A 21,666-nucleotide genomic window follows, 5' to 3' on the forward strand; every position below is an offset into this window, starting at 1 on the left:
CCATCTCTCCTTTTACTCATCCCAAACCTCATCTTACTACTGTGATCTCCCAAATAACACTATCTAGACTCTTCCCTCTTCTATCCCTCCATTATCCAATTCAATCCAAGTAACAGACTTGTATGTCTACCGCTCAGATTAACTCCTATTTCTCTGTACTAATCCACCACTAATCCTTTTTGGGTCCCGGAGTAGCGCGCTACTAACCGAATAGTGCTTTGACGCCTCATCAGGGGTAGCAAGTGCTATATAAATACAATTACAATCATGACAATGATTTCTTGAAGGCACAGTACAAGCCCTGCAAGCAGCAGCAAGATCTCTTGAAGGCATAGAAGACACACTAGGAACAGGAGTGCGATCTCTAGAAGGCACACCAAGAGCAGGAGTAAGATCTCTTTAAAACTAACTTGTTCTTCTTCATCCTTGCTGCTCCTTCTTATTACCCTGTTTATCGACCTTGCTCTCATGTTACTGCAAACTCAGAAAAGCAGTCAGTGGAAGCCTAGTGTCGCTACCAGGAAGTACAGACAAGCGAAAGAGAGTCACAGGGCCCCTCTTTCTATCACTCCATTGCAGCCTATGCCTAATCAGCTGTTAACCAAGACACATGGCGCGAACCAACCCCTGCCCTTAACACATTTGAAAAAATGACTATGACTGATTGTGTCATACTTAGGGATGCACCAATAAGTCATCAAATATGGCTCAGTGTAAAACTCAGAGCTATTATGACATCATAAGTCATCATGGCATTGTTATACTATTTGTGTTGGGGTTACTTGCCTTGTGTAAATATCACTGAAATGTGCAAACCATTATTTTGGCACTATGTCATTGGTTAGTAGAGTTATGACATATCACGATGCTCTCGTGGAATATTGTGATTATTTATCTACTTTGATATTTAAATTAATAGCATTGCCTAATATAAAAGTAATTATTGTTTATACACCTTACATGAGTATATTTGCACAATTGTTTTGCTAAACATTTAAAAGTTAATTGATGAAATTGTTATTCTTAAAAATAATCTGCTCGTCTATAATATTTAAATATGAACGGAAACAGCATACTCAAAAAAAAAAAAGCTGGATTTGTTTTTAAATATTTTCTGGTGCCTTTTAACAATCTACATCTCACACTCAGACTGTGCTCGTGCAGCAAGTAAAAATCAATCTTTCAGGAATGTCATCTGCCCGAAGATCAATGAAAGCAATACATGCATTTGGAAGTAAGCATTCTTTTTCATTAAAAATGTTTTTCATTGGCACAAAGTACAGTTTTGCGGCCTAAAATAAACAATCCTTCTCTGCCAAATGAAACAGGGAAGTCGTTTTGCTAAAAGACCATTTTTATAGCCGGCCAGGGAATTTTTATTTCTATTACATCTAACTTGGACATCCCAAGGTTGCTTTTGTTTGCAAGTCCCGTTTGTATTTATCTTTCTGTTTCGTGTTAGTGTTTCCATTACGACCTTATTTTTAGTAATTGAAACTTAGAACTTTTTTAACGTGTAAAATGTACATATGCGCTCCAGCTATGGGTGCCCCATCGCTCATCCTACGCCTAAGTACCAACTGCATGGTCTATGTGTGGGCCTTCGAGACAAGTGCCTAGATCTGTTTTTGTATTATATTGTAGCATTGTATAGCACTTATGATCCCTAGGTGGGTCCCTGAAGTGCGTATCTGCAGGATTAGCAAGCTACACCATGTATGATGTGTGGTTAGAAGGGTGTTGTTTTTGTTTTGAGCATATGTGAGAAGTGTTTTCATGGCACCTAGGTGTCATTATCGTGGTCATTATCGTGGTATGGGATACAATGCCTGGTGATGTGATGGATTAGGGGTTTTGGGGTTAGACGCTCAAATTAAATTTGTAATAAGGACTAAACCGTATAATCGTCTACACAGCACCGGCTTAACCATATGGGGAAAAGGGTCCCGTGTGCATGTACACAATAAGAGATGGAGAAATCAGAGAAGACCCAGTGATCCATATGGCAACTTGCACCAGGCAGAGAATGTGTCAAGTCAGTAAAAGGTTGGCAAAAGGGCAAGAGTGGGAATTGATGACATGAGCAGTTGTCATGCATCTTCTTGCCCTCAAGGCAAGGATGCTGCCTCTTGCTGAATAAATACAACAAGTGAGCCAGGAGGGCAACATACGAGGAAACTACAAAACCCTTAAAAGGGCCCAGATTCCACCTACTCCTGCTAGGCAGAATGAAGCCCAAGGTTTGGGCAAGGTTTCATGCCCCAAGCCCCTCACATGCTCCAGAAGGCTCCCAAAGTTGGAAAAGACCCGCAGAGAAAATGCATAGGCTTCACCCAGACAGACCACACACATGCCTTAAATGTAGAGCTCCGCGTGCTGATTTTTCACATATAGTCTGGAACTGTGTCAAAATTGAGTCCTACTGGCGGGCGGTCTGTAAGGAAATTGAGAAATGATTGGCTTAGATGTCGAGCCATTACCCGAGGTTGCGCTGCTGGGTTATTTGGCTGGGTTCACCAAGGGGGTGCGTGGGTTCACGGCAATAGCGCTGTTGTTGGAAAAAAGAGAGATTACCCTGGTTTGGGGGCAGAGGTCTTCTCCCACGGTGAAATCATGGTTACACAGTCTCACATACTGTAATATGAATAGTGAGTTATTCGCTTGCATGCAGCCGCCGACCTCTCGGCCAGAAGAGATCTGGGGTCCTTTAAAAAACGACCTCCTAGAATTGAATGCTGCCCCAATCACCCAACAGCCCGATGGAGTTGTGCCCTCTGGTGTGGGCTAGATGACCTTAAATTGGACTGTACTTATTCGGGATTCATATGTTTTGACATACCTGCAGTATACTACGCTGTATTGTCAAGTCTTGACATCTGAATGTATTGCTTGTACTGGTTGCCTGACCTAATGTTATTGCTCATAATTAGGTAGTGGTCTTGCCAGCTATGTATCCCAAATTGTAGACGGGTTGAAATGGTTCTATGTATGTAAAAGTGAGTATGCATACAATGTCTGTATTACAATGAAACTGATAAATAAAGTTTCTAAAAAAAAGTTGGAAAAGGCTCAGTCAGTCTGTCCAGACCCCAGGCTCTCTACACATGTGAGGGTAAAAGGACAAAGTGCTTGGAAGGTTGCTGTCCCTTAAAGTGCAAGAGCAAACCAGCCTGCCTCAAGTTATCCCTTTGTACACTAATCACCCCTCCTTGACAGACTAATGCTATTGTTAGATCACAGAGACCCCTGCTCTTTCTAGTTTACATAAGGAGGCATCCTTTGACCCTCTAGAATCTCCTTTTCCTTTGTTTCAGGTACAACTCCACATGTCCATCTTTGTTGAGGAGGAATGTTTTCACAGAGCAACAATGAACCGGACATGGACCCTGATCTGACCTTATGCTCTGAGGAACATCAGAAACACTGCTTTATGAACAAGATGGCTTTCAAATGCGCCCTCGTAATTATAGCGCTTCGTTTCTTTTCTTCCTTGTGAAATATGACGTGTCGCTGATCTGTAGCCATAAACGTTGCGCTCTCTGTTATTGGCCTTAATAAAGAGGCACTGTTATGAAGCCCACAGACAACGCCTGGATTTTTTTGGAGGAGACTGGTCAGTGGTCATGATGTTTCATCCACATACCAGTATTCTAGTGGTAGGTGTCAGTTTGGTTTGCTTGGAGCTCCACTGGAAAGGATCAGACACGTGTAGTGGATTTTATATAGGATAATCAACGAGTCTCAATAAAGTGGGATTCCCTAGTGGTGTAGAAGTGATCTATTTCTTATGCACTGTAGTGCTCTAGCATAGGTAGCCTTGTGATGCTAATGGTGGCTTCATGATGATATGAGTTGAACTGGAAGCCTGTGCACTCAGCTCAACACTGAGCTGGTGTACATTATCGTATGTTTTAGAGATTAATATAGCTACCTGTGGGGAATACTTACGATTATTCAGTCCCTTTGACTTGTGAGACAGACAGTGTGTTCACCTGGTGAATATGCATGGATCTGTTTTCCAGTGGCAGGGTGGGGGTAGTGCCCTTGTGGCAGGGATTGTCATGGACCATGTTGCTTTTGAGTTTCCGAAACCCATTCATGACTAGCTCTGAAGAAAACATGTCTAGACTGACTGAGCATGTTTGTGTTGTAACAACAATGACTTCCGAAGGTAACCACTGACAAAGCCCATTCACCTGGGCCAAACGCATGCTGGAAATGACATTCAAGTGGCAATAAACGTATGTAGTCAACAGTTGTAATATCTTGTGTGCATTCTTTCTTCTATCCATACTATTAACCTTCATATTCCTGATAGTGGCTCCGGGCCAGATTCACAAAGGTGAACTTAGAAGCTTGATCTAAACTTAGACCAAACGTCTAAGTTTACGACTTTGGGAATTCACAAAGGGGATTTAAGAGAACTATCTTCATGTGGGCACGTGGGACGGACATCCGCCCCGAGTGCAGCATAAAGATAGCACTGGCATTGAGTGTTGGGCAAGAGAGGAGCAAGGGGAGGTTCTCCACAGTTGTCGGGGGCTCCTCTTGTACGGTGCACGTCTAGCCCTGTGATACAAGACCAAATAGCTATTCAGCACAGTCCCTCTCAGCACCAGAGGTATCCCCAGTCAAGAGGAGCCCAGGCATTGCAAACAAATGGATACATGAGTCATTGCACACACGAAACTAAGCAGCAGTTTGCCAGAAATTCACATGCACATCCATTATAACATCAAAGTACCCTCATATTTGCAACAAAGATTCTTTTAAGAAAGTAAGGTGCTCTCAGACAAGGAATCTCCCTCTGCTTTTGGAAGAAACAACAGACCCGTGGGGAAACCACCAGGATGCCCTTCTAAAGTCTACACACTAGTTACCCATCCAGCAAGTGAAAAAAGTTTTTTCTGGGGAATTTAACAAATATAAAACTCATAGTCATCATGTTATTAACTACTCGAAATTTAGATTTTTTTTCCCTCCAGGTGAGATTTTTCTTTTAATAAACAGAACTACCTTCTCGGATATAACCTTTGGGCTAATTGAAGCAGATTTTCCGTGTAACCTTATAGCCCATCTTAATAGTAAGATCAAAGTAGTACCCACGCATATCACCGTGTTAGTACGTGATTGTATATTTGTATATATTTGTCTACAGCCTTGAAAAAGTCCTGATGGACGAAACACGTGTCGGATGATTTTTGTACATATACGTGGCATGATAAGAAGGAACAATAAAGAACAAAATTAAAATAAAATTGTGGAGCATATTGTGGACTTTGAATATATATTTATACACAGAGGAAATCGTCTTAACGTGGCTTAATTTTTGTCTATGTGTGCCTTGACGGATGGGTAACAAATGGATACATGAGGTCTACAGATGGGACTGAATTCAGCACTTGGTCTCTTTATAGTGATTTTAAAAAAGGCATGGGAACTTTTAAGCTTTTACAAATCCATTCCTTCTTATTTCTGAGCTTCATAAATCAAAACATCTCCTTGTTGTTCCCTTTGAATCTTCCGATTGGAGTATTCGCAGTTGGTATATATACTATTGAATACAATATATGTTTATCTGATTCCGTCATCCTTGAGTAGTCATTTAAAACTTTTGAAGACAATACTTTCTGTGGCATGTTTGAACTGGACGGTATCACTAAGTTCCTAGGTGAGAGAAAGCAAAGAGCTCAGCAGGAGTGTGGCTTCAATTGAGTGGAGTAGATCTGCCAATGTCTGGTTTTATATATGGGCTTCTCTTGGGCACGTATTATGACAGTTATGAAATCTGATTTTGCGAAAACCATAGATATAAACCTGATATTTTGTTGAAAGGGTTAGTGTAACAAAAATATCATGCACATGAAATATCTGTGAGTGCTCTAAGCTCTCTAGGAGACCAAGTGAGTAGAATATCAAATTCACCTGAAGGGTGATGCCTCCAAAAGAACAAGTTCAAGGCATTGAAGATGTGAGAAGACCTCTGGAGGAGATAAAAGCAGCTGGGACCCTACTTTCTCATCTGTCCTCCTGCCAAATGTGGAGCAGGACAGCGGGGCTGATATCCCCACTATCCTGAATCCTGTAGTCCTTACACCTCACCAAAAGAATTGTCTTGTTAAAGGTATGAATTGTGTATGCACATGTAATATCAGACACATTAGAACCACACTCTCCTAGGCCAGTAAATGAAAGCAGTAAGTAGATAATAATATTTTATTCCAGAGTTGGAAAGCGCAACTAATCACACCTAAGAGTATCAAGGTGCTGGGAACCGTCAGGGAGATTAAGTGAGCTCTGGCCACTGCGCCACACCTCTCCTATTGACAGACCACTGGTTGTCCGTGCCACTTCTTGGGAATGGGTGCTCGCAGATCTTCATGGTTGAAGCAGAAGGTGAATAGACTTCATTCATTTACCCCCATCAGGTTTTTTTAAATTCAGAATGCTGCTCCAGAGGTATCATAAAGCCAGTGCCAACCTCCAGAGGCTCATGGAGCGGAGAGAGACAGAGACAGGAATCCCCTTAAAGTGATTGGCTGCCTAGATGACATCATCATATTAACTTGGAGGAACTTAAAGGAAGACTCATGAAAGGCCTGCATAAGTATGGTTTGAAGTGGTCCTCAATAACAGGCAGTTCTGCCACATTTCCAAGTAGGTAAAGCACATTATATCAGAGGAAGCAGTTTGTTTTATTCATGACAAGTCCCAGAACCTAATCTAGACACTTTAGATCCCCTGGAGTGAAGAATCAAAGGAAATAAAAAGAAAACTTGGTTAAGGTGGTTAGAGTTCAGCCAAATAAAGGAAAGTCCTAGTAACGGCATTGTTCGATGGCTTCACTTGCTGCAGTTGGTTCTGGTAGAACTCTGCTTGTGAAATTTTGGTTTGCAGGATCTTCATAAATTGAAAGTAGTTATATTTAGGTCTTGATGAGGGCTAAGAGTGTTGCAGAGACTAAGGCTCTGGAGTGCCAAGGATATCGGCCGTGGTTAAGTCTTCTGAAGGAGCCTTGTTTGTTTAGATGTGATGGTTCTTGACTGCTGCATAGTATTGAGTCCGTTTTTGGAGGTATCCAGGCCCTTTCCCTTTTATGAGCGTTGTGCATACTATAGAGCATATTGAATTTCATTATGGATTCCATTGAAATCCAGTGGGACACTTGGAAGGTTGGTTTGACATGCCCGACACTGTAGGCACAATCTGGCTGCTTGTTTTTTTTATCCCGTGTTCTCTGCGAATGCAACACACTGTCAAACAACTCCACCCTGGAGAGAGGTCTATTCATAGGATCAGTGATGTCATAAAGACTGCTGAAGGTTGTTTTCAGTTGAATCCATCTTAGATTGGGGTCTAATGACCACGCTGCCTTGAACAGGCCAATTAGGTCTGGGGAAACACCCATATTGACTGTGGCCTTGCTTGCAGCCCAAAATGAGTTTCTAGAACGACAGTGCTCTATAATTACCACAGGTGATTAACCTTACCTTCCATTCATCAACATCCCCTGGTGTGTTCCTCTGGAGCCAGGACTGGACTGGAAAACAACATCAGCACTGGCAAAGATGTTCATACCAGCATCATACTATGGGAAGCGGGTACAAGAATGAGAGCAAGGGGCATGGTTGGGTCATGGCAGCCCATCCCACACTGAAAGCAGCCTCATAACTTGTAGCCTAATGGGAAATGTCAGAGTGGCAGAATAGCCAGTCCATCCCTGCCAGCCCCAGAAGCTCGCCACCTGCCACCTTCAGGTAAAAGGCAGATGGGGCAGCCATTTTAAAATGTACAAAGCCAGGCAGCCCTTCCCGGCCCTTATATGGAGGTCTGAACATAACAATAGCAGCAACCAAAGTGCCACTGAGAGATAGTCAAAACAAAGGCATAATTAACTGTTGTGTCCTTCAATTAACATTTATAGCGCAGCATTTACTGACTAATGAATTAATTGAATAGAGAACCATCTACTGTAACTAAATCACGGGAAGGAATCTGCATTCCCTTCGCTTGCTGGTAAGTTGGAAGGATCCATTTGCTTGCAATATGTGTCCAGCCCCTTTTACCATTCACAGTGGGCCATACTCACCACTTAACTGCACCTCCTAAAGGCGGTATTATATAGACTGCAAGATAGAAGACGGAGTATTTGGGGCATTCGTAAACCTGAATAAATCAGACCCCATTTTACATTGCGTGTATATAAAACCCCACCCAGCCCTTGCACTGCTAGTTGAAAAAGTCTGTTTAATAGAACTGCTTGCCAAGTTGGCTCACTCCGAGCAAATAGAGTTTCCGGGAGTGCCAGCTCAGCTGTCAGCAGGGAATATTTTGCTCAAAAGCCATGTCTTGTTTTTCTTTGAGACTAGAACTCAGAGGTTTTTGGGACTTCGATATCTCAGCTCCAGGCCCGGGGTCTCACGCTGATTTACAGCTCAAATATAAAGTGACTTATTTTCACAGAAATGAAAATAGGCATGTGATGCCCTCGTGTCCTGCTATCTTTACTGCGCGGCCATTACATTTCTGCTGCTTGCCTCCTCGAGATGAAGCCCCTGGTGGCACTCGTTCTAATGATGGTAATCTCCCTGCAAGGCTCTCAGAGCATCCCCGCCTTCCACCACATCGCCTGGCTAAGGCTACTGCGAGCGGGGGACAGCTGTGGAGAATGCGCCCGGGAGCTCTGCCCCAGGCCCACCGGGTGCCTGGCTGGGGCGGTGTTAGACGAGTGTGGCTGCTGCCCTGAGTGTGGCAATGTAGAAGGGCAGATCTGTGACCTGGACATCGCCACCCCCTTCTACGGCAAGTGTGGCGAGCACCTGGAGTGCCGGCTGCACGCGGACGACAACCAATCAGAAGTCCCAGAGCCCCAGTGCGCGTGCACATCTCAAGAGGCTGTCTGCGGCTCCGACGGCAAGACTTATGGGAACATCTGCAGATTCAATGAGATGTATGCAAAGAAGAAAAACAATCTTACCGTGAGGCATGACGGGCCCTGTGAAACAGGTGAGCACACTCAGCACCGCCAGGTACCTAAAAAGAACATCTAATAAAAAATTAATCACAGATGTTGGATGCATCACCTTTGCAGTAGAATGTTTGAATTGTTGTGAAAACTGGCACTGCCATTATAGTGGCATCAATGTAAATATAAAAATGTAATTAAATGTTTAAAAGTACATCGAGACAACACTGAGCGTTGTGTGTATTTAATGGCTTGTTGTGCCCTAAAGTGTCTGCATTTAGTTTTGTGGTTTTAAAAAACATATATTTTATGATTCTTTATTTATGCTACACAATAAAGAGGCATATATATCTATGGGGATCCTCATGGTAAGTCTGCATGCTCGGCGACAGAGGTGTTATATCCCTTCCCTGCAGCAGAAAGTCCCAATTCGCGATGTTTGTAAGCAGCACATGAATGGTATAGATGTATTAATACCGTCAGAGTGGATTCCTCCTGACGTCATATGTATGTCGATTTTCTCTAAGTAAGACCTCAGTCTCCAGGGACCTTAAACTTGGGGTCAAGCAAAACAAGCATTTGCAATGCAATCAGTCTCGCCTTTGGCACCTTAAATGTATTCAGTTTTATCCTGGGTGTTACAACATCTACTGTTCTCATTCAGCCTTACACAATGCCCTGTACGTAAAATACTACTGGAACCCGCAAACAATGGACTGAAGCAACGCATGTTTAAAGTGTGTCAACGCCTTATAAGGTAGTATATAAATACAATAATGAAATACCACGTTCTAAGTGGGGCAGGCTATTGATCATGTGAACATTAAGGGAATAGAGACATAAAACAAGGACAACATGTGATTTCCTGTCCAAGTTGCTGACTCTAGAACCACGCAACTGGGATCTAATTCTGCCTTCCCCATCTGAACAGAAATGTGTGATCTTGGGCAAATCACTTCCTCTTCCTCAGCTGCCTTTTGATGTTACAACCAGGAGTGCTATTAAACAGGTCGAACTGCAGGAAGAGTGAACAATAATGCATCTCTGTGTCTCTGATTTTGAGAAAGGGGTCCAACGTCGGTAAAATGAGTATGTTTTGACATTCTAGGTGTGAGCGCACTTTAAAAAAAAATGAACCTGGAACCAATGTGGCTAGTTTTATTATGTAGCTTAGTCACACTCTTATCTACGGCATTATGCCAGTTCTGAAAATCCTCTGCAAAGCAGAAAGTGACATTGACATGTGTACTACCAGGCTCTGCAGGACATATGTTATGTTGGTTTGTGTTGCATCACACTCCAGATGTTAAAAAGTGTGCATGCAGCCTGTCTAGAATGTGAGACGATTTCACACTATGCCACATCAATATTCGGTTTTGTACTCAGACTGGAAGAATGGGTCGGGCAGTGATATTAAATATACAGCAGAAACTTGTGCCATCCAGTAGTACCATCCTTCAAGAAAGGGATGGACAGTTGAAAAATGTTGTGAGTTCAACTTCAGAAACATGGTAGCAGAGCTATGCTCAGGTGCTAATACAAGTAGCAGTATAGCTTGTGGTTGCAAAGTGTACAAATTAGTAAATTAGTGATGTAACAAAGTTTTACATAGAACTAAACGAGGGCTTTGAGAAAAAAAAAAGCACTTCCCCCGAGGTCTGAGGCCACAGTATTGCCCCTGTCAATGCATGCACTAGGTTTAGAAGTATTGTATGTACCTTCAAGAATGGCATTTCAGTGTTTAACCCCTTCCCCGCTCATGACGGAACCGCTCCGTCATGAGCCACGGTTGCCGTGCGCTCATGACGGAACGGTTCCGTCATGATACGACCGTTGGCGGACGCTCCGCCCACGCGGCGCTGTTTCCCCGCCTGTGCGGGGGGACAACGCAACTGGGCGGAGTCATGACGGAACCGTTCCGTCATGAGCACAGCTCAACTGTGGCTCATGACGGAGCGGCTCCGTCATGAGCACAGCGCCACCGCGCTGCCCCCCCCGCACCCCCCAGCGCCGCGGCAAGGGGTTAAAACGAACCACTGTACAACAGAAGATAGAAGAGTGCCAGGTGAAAGAAGAAAGCGTTGTACCTCTTATCTGATTTCCAGAAATGCTACCCATACACTTTTCAAAGCTTGAAGGCGCACAGCAGCCACCTAGGAAATCTGAATCTTAAAAAGCCTTGGAGAAGGGACTGCCCACAGGGTGACCTGAGCCCGGCAAGTGGCAGAAGGGGACTTTAGCGTCCCAGTGTTCCCTTGCAACTTCCAGGCGAGTCTGATAGTGCGTGTGTGGGGGTGCCTGTGTCTCTACGCCTTCCCGTAGAGGGTCCCGGGGTGCCTCTAACTGACTGCTGCAGGCCCTCTCGAGGTACAATTTGATTTCTGGGTTAATTTTAGGCCCTTTGTCGCAGTTAAGCTAGGAAGAAAAGACCACATTAACAAGCATTTACAATGCAATAGGTCTCGCGTTTACGAGAGTTTGAGATATTGGAATTGTAAATGACAATGCCTTTTATTAATGTTTTGGTTTTAAAAACATAAATAAAAGGCATTGTCATTTACAATGCCAATGGCTTAAAGTCGCGTAAATGCAAGACCTATTGCATTGCAAATGCTTGTTCATTTTGGTGCCCAGAACTGTTTTCTATCCCAGTCCGACCCCCCAGACATATAATCTACTCTATAAATTCGCCTGTCAGCAGCGGACAGCCAAATGCCACGGCGCATTTGTGCGTAAAGGTCTGCGACTGAGTTGGGTGGATTCAACTCTATATTGTGTGCCAGGCTCTGCCATCTACCACCACGGTCTGTGTGGGTCAGGCTCTGCCATTCGAACACCCCCTAACTCAAAAGTGTGTACCCGGCCTTGCAGCTGTGTACCACGCAGATCTTCACTATGTCCGTTTGCCCGGCATGCCCCACTCGTCTTTCTAGTGTCTTTCTGCTAGCTCTGCCCAGATATAGCAGAGTGCACCACCCCTGAGCAGCACCTGGCATGTCTTCAGAACTCAGGCATTCCTCGTATTCGCATATGATATAATTGGCTTTGATGGACGGGGTAATCTGGTGGAATTTTACAAGCCTAGTGCTCGTGATTATTAACATATTAAAATGTCGATGTGTGTGTTTAAGCGTGTGAAATGTGTGCCCCATGGGCTGCTGTGGTTGCTGCAAGCCTGATAAACTTCTTCTGAGGGAGGCGTGTTCGGACTGTTGGATGTGACTGGCACCCTGTGTCAGGTCCGGCCTCTGCCCTAAGTAGTTCCAGGCGCGCCCCTCCAAGCCGGTCATCGGAGTTCTTCAGCCCCCCTGGAAAGTGTTTAGGAAACAGAAGTGCTAGGGATGCGTGTGAGCATATTCCGGACACATTTCTCATACCTTGAAGACGTGTGTATCGACAGCCCTAGATGATGCAGACAGGAATTGATGATGGAGACGGGAGGGGCGGCGCGCAGACAGCAGACACATGAAGAACATCTCTTCACAGCCATTCCTAGTACTGGCCGAGGAGGCTGGCTGGGTTCAGCCTCCCCATCGGTGCTGCATACTGAAACCCCTGGGTGGGGTGACCTACCTTAGGCCTTACAACGTACAGGATACACACTTTATAAAAACCCCAGCGCAATAGAAGGCAGCACATCATTCATGTCACCAAGAGGACATGAATGAAGCTGCCTCCAGGGCTTGGATGAGGCACGCAGGATGAGAAAGGTGAAATGCTTTCGGTTTGTCTGCCTTCCTGGTGTCTGCTTACCCCACTCACACTTCCTCCTGTGAAGAAGAGCTGGGCCCCGCCCCCTCCCCAAAGCCAGAACCGGCTCCTGCTGCATTCCTCGCGCCGGGCTGGAGGAGTCATGCCCTGTAGAGGCACCGTGGAATGTCGTGTAGTGTAAGGCCCCGCCCCATCCAAACTGGTTCTTCAACAACCTGGCCAGAAGCTGTAGGGTCCATTCCCGTCTGTTTTATGCCCCTGGGAACACCACTGAGGCTGGGAGCAGGCCAGCATGTCACCCGCGGGTCACGTCTGTCTCGGGGAGCTGCAGCCATCCCGGGCGCGATTCCGCATTATCGGGAGGCAATGACTGTGTGCAGAGCAAACACCGCCATCTGGCATACAATGTTATCAGGCGGGGGCCATCTCCAGCATCACTTCTGACAAGGAACATAATCGGGAGGAGGCCGCCGAGCTGATATGAAGCAGGGCGGGGGACGGTGGGAGAAGGAAGGAGGTCTCATCTTTGTGAGATGTGGGAAAGGAAGAGGGGGGTGGGGGGTTGAGGCTGACATTTCCGTGTCTCCACACTCGCTGCTGCTCCCAGACTTGAAAAGACGAGATAAGTTGCTGCCCGTAGTACATTGTTACAGCTGAAATAATATTGCAAACAAGCGGCCGTCGGCCGCGAAAGTGATCGGGATCCCGATCAAACACTTCAAAGCGGCCGCGAAAGTGAAAGCAAATGGTGTGCAGGCTGCCAAATGGTGCGTGCGCCCGGCGCACATGCACTGTATTTGGAGGCCTGAAAGCACTTGTTTGCACTTCCAGATCCCCCATTTACAAAAGCTCTCGCGAGAGCAGCGCTAAAGCGCTGTCTCAGGCGAGACCTAATAAACGGCTCTGCCATTGTGTGTTTGGAGGAGGGGGGGGCAGGGGTGTAGTTGACGGCGCTGAGAACATGGAAGTTCTCGATATTAAATAAAGAAGCAACTGGAGAACATGGTTCGAGTCACAGCGTCTGCTCTCCCGTGTGTACTAAAAAATAAAGAAATAAAAAATGTCGATGCCTAAATGCCAATCCAGCAATGGTTGAACTCCCCTTACAATGAAGTGTACCACATTGGGTGAACATACGATGGAAGCGAAACACTGCGTTTGTGATCGGAGGGTGGGGGCAGAAGCAACCTTGGCAATGAGCTCCTGATATCATAGCAGCATCGCTTGGGCTCCAGCCGGGAGCCTGACTTCTTGGTAGCCCCTGTGTGGCAGGGAGCACCCTGAAGAGGAGAGAGGAGGTTGGGTAGAGCACCGAATGCTGCTGGAGGAAGAGGGAGGAAGCGTTGAGTGGCAGGCGTGGCACACACCGAAGAAAGGAAATGCTGCCATGAGCTGAGTGCTAGCCGATGCAAACAAAAAGACTGCTTCACGAAGTGTAATAAAATATAGTACCACCATTGGCAACCTTCCCCACCCCTCCAACGTAACATGCATGCTAATAAATAAACACACAACACATTTCTTGTTTGGGTAAAGTTGCTGCAGGTTTATTGCATACACCGTTATGTAATATGGTGAGTTATCTTACGGGTGATCCAAGGGCAGACAACCATCTAGGCCACCTGCCCGCCTGACGAAGTGTAATAAAATATGAAGAGTTAGAGCACATGTAACACAGTCAGTCCTCATGTGAGGTTACAACAGTAGAAGAGGAGGGACTTCTGAGCAAATTAACCAACGAAAAGCAAGCATTTACGAAGAACAGTCAAAGGAGCCAATTAAAAAATGGGCTGTGCTTAAAGCCCATATTTCAGATACAGCATGTCTCAAAGAGACAGGGCATGCACTGCCTAGGCGAGACCATGTCAACATGTTGCAACTGGCTTTGAACTGCCCGATGAGTCACCCCACTTTTTCAGGACAGGGCAGATCTCTCCGAAGTTATCCCCCTTTTCAAATAGAGGGTTGTTCCCTATGCTTTTCTCAGTTAGCCTAATTTGTATTCAATGTAAACAACCTTTTTCCTACAGAACTGTTAATTCCCAGTTACTTTTGTGACACTCGGGTACTTCACGGCGTTCAAACCTGTGAAATAAGGGATACCGTCAGTATATCTCATATTATATCCACAAATAACCATTTCACTGACTTTGTGATGTATTGCACATCCAACTACTAGTGACACGTTGATGTGCATCATCACTCTGTTCTTGTGATCAGTTTCAGAAACTGGAATTCCTCCACATCTGTTCATTATCATTATCTGCCCCACATCATGGCTGCTGCTATCAAACAGTATCACACTTCCCCGTTCATACCAACCTACCATGTACGTTGTGAAGACATGTTTAAAATTAATTAGAGCATTAAAAACTCGTGACACGCAATTTTTGGGTATCGAGATACTGTTAAAATCCAACCCTAAACATTCATTAAATATAAATCAGGCACAGATTTACTATGATTTTGCATAAGGGCTGCATCATTTGTGTGGAACAAGCCTGATGCAGAATAATTATTGGCATTTACTCAGCCACACAAAGCTACTTTGCATGGTTTATTAAATACAAAGTAACAGGATATAGTGTTCCCTTGCATTATTTTGCGTCTGGTAGGCTTCACATGTTTGAAGCATGGACGTTCCAGTGAATACACCAATGGATTTTTAACGCAAACCCAGAATTACAAAGACTTGTAAACCTGAGTTTGTGCTATAAATGATGCACCTCCCTGACAGATGGATAATGTGGAGGTATATAGAAATATCTTTATTTCTTCTTGTTATTTTTTCTTTCCATGTGTGCTTCATTCTGCAGCACACATAGAAAGAGGAATATGCCTTCACGGACTGTTTGTGTGCAGGGAGGTGATGCTTCCTGCACAAAAACAATCCTGCCTGTAACACAGGCTCCCTTGCAGCATGGTGCAACGTGCTTTGCTGCACTGCAGTGCGTGACTTGTTAATAAACATGCCTCCTTGTTCCTCTAGTAAGGCAAGGTTGGACGCCATAACTGGGCAAAGCTCCAAAAGCACAGATACTTTCACTGTGACGTCCTGCTGAATTATTTTTCAGCATGGCAAAAAGCTCTGAACAGGAGAAACATGTTTTTTAGCCCGTCTAAGGTGTTACCTCCATGGACAAGCCTGAGCACCTTCGCCCAGTTCTCCAGAGCTTGAAAAAACTCACTGGGTCCCACTTTTCTCCAACTGCTGGGAAAGTTACTTCTGATCACATTTTCTGCCCCTAGGTAGGCTTCTAGGCACCAGGTCTCCAAACATTCTTTTGAGTCTGGTTTACTGCTGGTCCGGTCCTTAGTCGTTAGTTCTAAGACTACCCTTTGTTCTGCCAATTGTTTCTATCCATTCCCTGATTGCTTATTCCTGCTAAGCCATCAGGATTTAGCACCCATGTTCTCTTCATTGACTCAGAAGCAGACTATTGTCCTCTGAGCCAGAGTTACTAACTGTACAAGCCAAGGATGTGTAATGCAGCTCTGGAGGTGTGATGAGTGGCGGAAATGATTTGAAGTCAGTTCAGTTCTGGTTTAGGCAACCTAAATATATTTTTTTACACTTACGTTATCAAAATCCAATTTCACAATTAAACCAGATTTTAAATAATAAGCAGGAAATAGCTTTGAAGCATTTTTATAGCATTTTGCCACGCGGCAATAGGGGGCCTGTTAGAACCGGGCTTCCCTAGTTGGCTGAGGTAGGTACCTTAGGCCAAGTAGGGACCCTCGCTTTCACGTCAGGCAAAGGAAGGACACCTTCTCAGATAGCCTCTGCTCACCCCCTCGGTAGCTTGGCACGAGCAGCCAGGCGTATCTTCAAAGCAAATGTGTAAAGTATTTGCAACCACGCTCTCAATGACCCAATGATGACACCACAAAAGGACTCCACACGAGTTTCATAGAAAAATAAGTATAAGTTTATATAAAAAGATATACGATGAGACCACATGATATAAATCCAACATATGCGTATCTGTAATATTCCTCCTGGCCGGTTATCAGGCCAGCCAGCCCTTGTAGGTTCAGGCGGTATTAATGAGCAATTTTAGATGATCCAATGCAGTCCTAATGCAACAATCAGGCACTTTGCAATGTAAATATAATGCAGTTCATTATGCAACAATCAAGCAGTTCGTAATGCCAAAATAATGCAATGCGTTATACAACAATCAGGCAGTTCGTTATGCAAACTAATGCAATGTGTAATGCAACAATCTGGCAGTTCGTTATGCAGAAATAACGCAATACGTAATGCAACAATCAGGTAGTTCGTTATGCAAACTAATGCAATGCGTAATGCAACAATCGGGCAGTTCGTTATGCAGGAACAATGCAACCCACAAGGCACTTCAGCACCGACCACGGTGCTTCAGACGGTCTCTCTGCCAATGGTACTGACTCGCTATCAGCCTCCGCCAACATATGCCCCCAACACGGGTATGATGTAAACCACAGTGCAGCTCCACACTCCTGCCCTGGTACTGCTACTCCTTGGCACGTACGGGCCGCGATACAAGCTGGAACAGAGGCTCGCACTGCAAGAAGGGGAGAGCCCGAGAGCGTCTCTCTCTCTGAGCCTGCACCCTGCTCTAGGCGCCGACATACGTTACCTGGGGGGTGCGACCTCGCTCTCCTCTCCGCCTCTCGCGACTTGGGCCTCCGATGCGACTTGGTTGCTTCCGGGCCGATGGCGATAACAAAGATCTCAAGGCTGCAACAGGGCACACGCACACAGCGCTGCTGAGACTCCCTTGAGCTTCGGGTGTGTACGGTTACAGGGCAATCCTCATGAAGGTCTCAGGCTCCAAGAAGCACATGCACACAGCGTCGCTGAGAATCATTTGAGTTCCAGGTGCACACGATCACAGGCCAATCCTTGCGAAGGTCTCAGACTGCACGAAGCACACGCACACACCATCATTGAAACTCACTTGGACTCCTGGCGCCCACGATCAAGGGCAATTCTTACGAGGGCCTCAGGCTGCAAAAAGCACACACACACAGCGTCGCTGAGACTCGCTTTGACTCCAGGTGCCCACGATCACGGGGCACTTCTTACGAAGGTCTCAGGCTGCACAAGGCACATGCACACAGCTCCGATCAGACACTTCTGGAAACTTTTGTGTTTCTGAGTTTCCACAACAGGGAGCCTGCTCTCCTCGGGCCCTTGGGGTTAAGTTACTTCAGGACACAGCACAGTAAAGTCCTTTCAAGCATGGGGACACAGCACACAGCAAAGTCCCTTTAGCCTCTCCTTGGTTCAAGCGGCAAACTGCAGGCCAGCACCAGAACACGCAGCAAGGGTCAGTCCTTTGCTTCAGTCTATTCAGTTGTTTCTTTCTTGGCAGAGGTTCCTCTTGACCACGAAGTAGTTTCAATCCTTTACAGTCTTGAACAGTTCCATTCCATTCCAAAGTCCAGGGATTTCAGCTCTCATAGTTATACCCCTAAATGTCTTTGACGTTTTTGTGTTCAGGGGGGCACTGATCCCTGTCTAAACCAGTTCTGGGTGTCTCCCTGCCAGTGACACCTTCTCCCTTTGATAGTGGGGGTCTGGATCCTTAATCACTCAGCAGAGGATGGAGCCATTGTTTTATGGCTGCATCCCAGGCCTCTTCACCTCCAGTGGCTACTCCTCCCCCCTACACTCCAGATGTAGGTCAGCCTGTTGCTGTCTCACCTCCTCCCCTGGTTCAAGACATTCCCCAGATCCTATCACTTTCAGATCCAGACAGTTCATCCACAACCAGGCAGAGTCACACAGAAATGTTAGAGCACAAAAACCCAGCCACTTCTAAAAGAGTGGTTTCTAAACACACAATGCAAAAACCACCTTCACAAAAAGATGTGTTATTGAATGATGAGTTCAGGCATACTAAACTTATTTTCTCCATCTTAAGCCTTTGGGAAGAAAGGCTGGAAACATATTACACAGCCTCCCCATTCTGTCCTATGAGCAAGATGGCCTTTCAACAGTGAAAAACGAAATGGAGAGTATTTCACTGCTAGGACATGGTATACACCTCAGTACATGTCCTACCTTTCACATACACTGCACCCTGCCCGGGGGGTACCTTGGACCTACTATAGGGGTGTCTGATGTGCATAGAAAGGGAAGGGTAAGGCATGGCCAGTGGGTGCACTTGTCAGGACAACATGGCAGTTTAACACACTGTGCGCAGGCACTGCAGTGGCAGGCCTGAGGTCTCTCTTTAAGGCTACTTGTGTGGGTGGCACAATTAGTGCTGCAGGCCCACTAGTAGCATTTGCATTACGAGCCCTGGCACACATAGTGCACTTTACTATGGACTTTACTAGTAAGGCATACATACCAATCATGGACAACCAATTACCATTACACTTTACACTGGGAGCACTTGCACTTTGACACTGATCAGCAGTGGCAAAGTGCCCAACGCATCTAAGCCAGTCAAACGAAACCCATCACAGCATCAAAAATAGAGGAGGTAGAGGCAAAAAGCCTGGGGTAATCACACCAAGAAATGCCAGGTCTAACAGGGCCGATTATGATCGCGCTAGGAAAGCCCTCTGTACGGCTCAGATCTGGAAGGCTTTCCTAGAGAATTGCGCTCCGCGAGTCCGAGCGACTGATTCCTATGCACCCTTATGGTGATGGACTCGGTTCGCTCGGACTCCCATTGAACTCTTTGGGAAACTATATGCAGAACTCGTTCACAAGCTGCCATAGCAAAAAGGGGTGGGTGGGGAAAAGTGTACACCCTCTGGTGCCCGCCACACTAAGCATGCATGGAAAGGGGGGACCCATATGTACCCCCACAGGACCCATTCAGAGGGCCCCTGGTGAAGGGGGGCCTGCTACAGCCCCCCGAAGTCCGATTCCCAGAGCTGTTTCGTCTAAGCAAAACCAAGTCGATACGGCTGTCTGAATCATGCATCGTACTCACTCGTTCGGAAGCTGGCTCCATTGCGTGACACAATTTGGCTGCGAACAATTCGGACTGACAGGATCGGGTTCGGAAACGAATCGGTCGACGCGGAGGAGATCTTCGCATTGTTCCTGGTCGTTCGCAACAGGGGACAATTCGGTCGGCAAGATAGGCTCCAAATCGGATTTGTTCATTCTGGAACCCGTCTGGAGGCCTTCCTAGCGAGATTGTAATCGGCCCCTAGGAAGTAAAGACCTGGTGAGGGAAAAGTCCAGCCAATGAATGTCAAACTTTGTTCTGGCAGTACATATGAATTATTTTTTAGAAACTCTGTCCCTGAAGAAATTGACTACAAGAAAAAAAGTTGGTTAATGTACTTTTTGAAGATGTGTGTGTGTGTGTATGTGTGAGAGTGTGGATGGGTATGTTGTAAATGTAGGTCACATATAGGGGGCACACAATGATGTTCTGACCATGAAATGATTATTGGATTAGTGCTCTACATATGAAAAAAGTCTCTAATGTTCAATATATTCTCCCACTTTTGAATGTTATGAGTATTATTTTATTTATCTAGTTCACTGGTTTATTACACAACAATTGACTTACTTTTTTATTGGATTTTTAAGGTGTTTTTAGATATGACATAGGATTCATTCAATAAAACATTTATATATTAGCTTTTGTATTCTGTGACACTTGTTGGGGATATTGATTTGCATGTGTATGGATGTGATATGAGTTTATGATAGTATGTTTCAAAACAATCCAAAGGGAATTTGTTTTTGACTTGTCACTTTGGTTTCCTGTCCCTTTGGTAAAGGAGGACCGCTCTCTTAATTTGGTGATTTACTGCACGGTCATTGTGGCTGGAGAGTTAGGCCTTGTGCCCTTTTTCTAGTGCTATAGACACTTCAGCCTTATTAGGTGGATGGATCAATTAAAAACCTTTGGGTTTAGTTTCGATCAATACAATAGAATAATAAACACGAAGAAGGGAAATAGATTCACCGTTATTTCAAGCAAAGGTGAAAAATTGGGGATGCATTCTCTTCACTACATTGTGATGAAACAGCGGTATATATAGACTATAATTGAGGTAGAGATGGTATATATAAATAAGTCAGTATTTGATGTAATTGCATTCTAAATATATATAACACCTTACAGAGTTAGCAAATCAGTAGGTGCACAAGCTACATGCTGGGTAAATAAAAAAACTTAAAAACAATATATAAAGGAAATTTGTGACAGACAGTGAAATCGATGGACGATATACCTTTGGAGATATCTAAAATAGTGTGTTGTGCAGATGCGGAGGGTAGAGGCACAGTTTTTCCTACTGTATTGATGTGCAAAGTTATTCATAGGGTGAGGGGTGGGAGCAAACAGACCAGTCAGTTGGTTTAGGGTGGAGGGTTTAGATATTTGTTGAAGAGAAGAAGTTTCAGTTTCTTCTTGAAATGAGGGATGAATGATTGTCCCATAAATCCCGAGGCAGTCAGTTCCAGATTCTGGTTGAATTACCGGAGAAGGAGCTGGTGCGAGATTTCTCTTTTTAAAATTTTGGTTGAATCAAGAGAAGATTGTGAGATGGCCTCTGTTGACTGGCTTTTGATAACATATTTGTGAGGTAGGCTGTTTTTTCCGTGTAGAGAGCTTTGTGAGTTATGCAAGCGGTTTTTAATATAGCTCTCACCTCAAATGGTATCCAGTTGAGTTTCCTGAGAGTGATGTGATCAAAGCGTTTCTCTCCCAAAAGTAGTGTAGCTACTGTATGAAGTGTGGCTTTCAAAGGGGCTAGGTGTGTTTTTGTGACGCCCATAATCATTGTGTTATCGTAGTCTAACTTGGAGAGGACTAAGAACTGCACCACAGTCTTTAGGTCTTCAAAGGGAATGAAGGGTTTGACTTTTTTAAGCGTGCAAAAGGCACTTTTGGCAAACGCATTCATATGCTCTTTCATGTTTAGGTGACTGTTGAGTGTAAACCCCAGAGATTCAACAGAGTTGGAGATGGATAGTTTGCAGTTTAAAGCAGTCAGGTTGTCCTTTGGGTTGGATACAA

General features: G+C 45.0%; 1 protein-coding gene across 2 annotated transcripts in view; it reads left to right on the top strand.

Moving 5' to 3' along the window:
* Nucleotides 1-8,373: 8,373 nt before the first annotated feature.
* LOC146810849 (kazal-type serine protease inhibitor domain-containing protein 1-like) overlaps nt 8,374-21,666 on the top strand; it is a 129,197-nt gene continuing 115,904 nt past the window's right edge. For both annotated transcript variants that reach the window (XM_085614456.1, XM_085614457.1), the window contains exon 1: nt 8,374-9,006. In XM_085614456.1, the coding sequence (XP_085470582.1) occupies nt 8,547-9,006 (460 nt within the window). In that variant the 5' untranslated portion in view covers nt 8,374-8,546. The remainder of the gene's footprint in view (nt 9,007-21,666) is intronic.

The sequence above is a fragment of the Triturus cristatus genome, chromosome 7, assembly GCF_964204655.1.
Source record: "Triturus cristatus chromosome 7, aTriCri1.1, whole genome shotgun sequence".
NCBI classification, from domain to species: domain Eukaryota; kingdom Metazoa; phylum Chordata; class Amphibia; order Caudata; family Salamandridae; genus Triturus; species Triturus cristatus.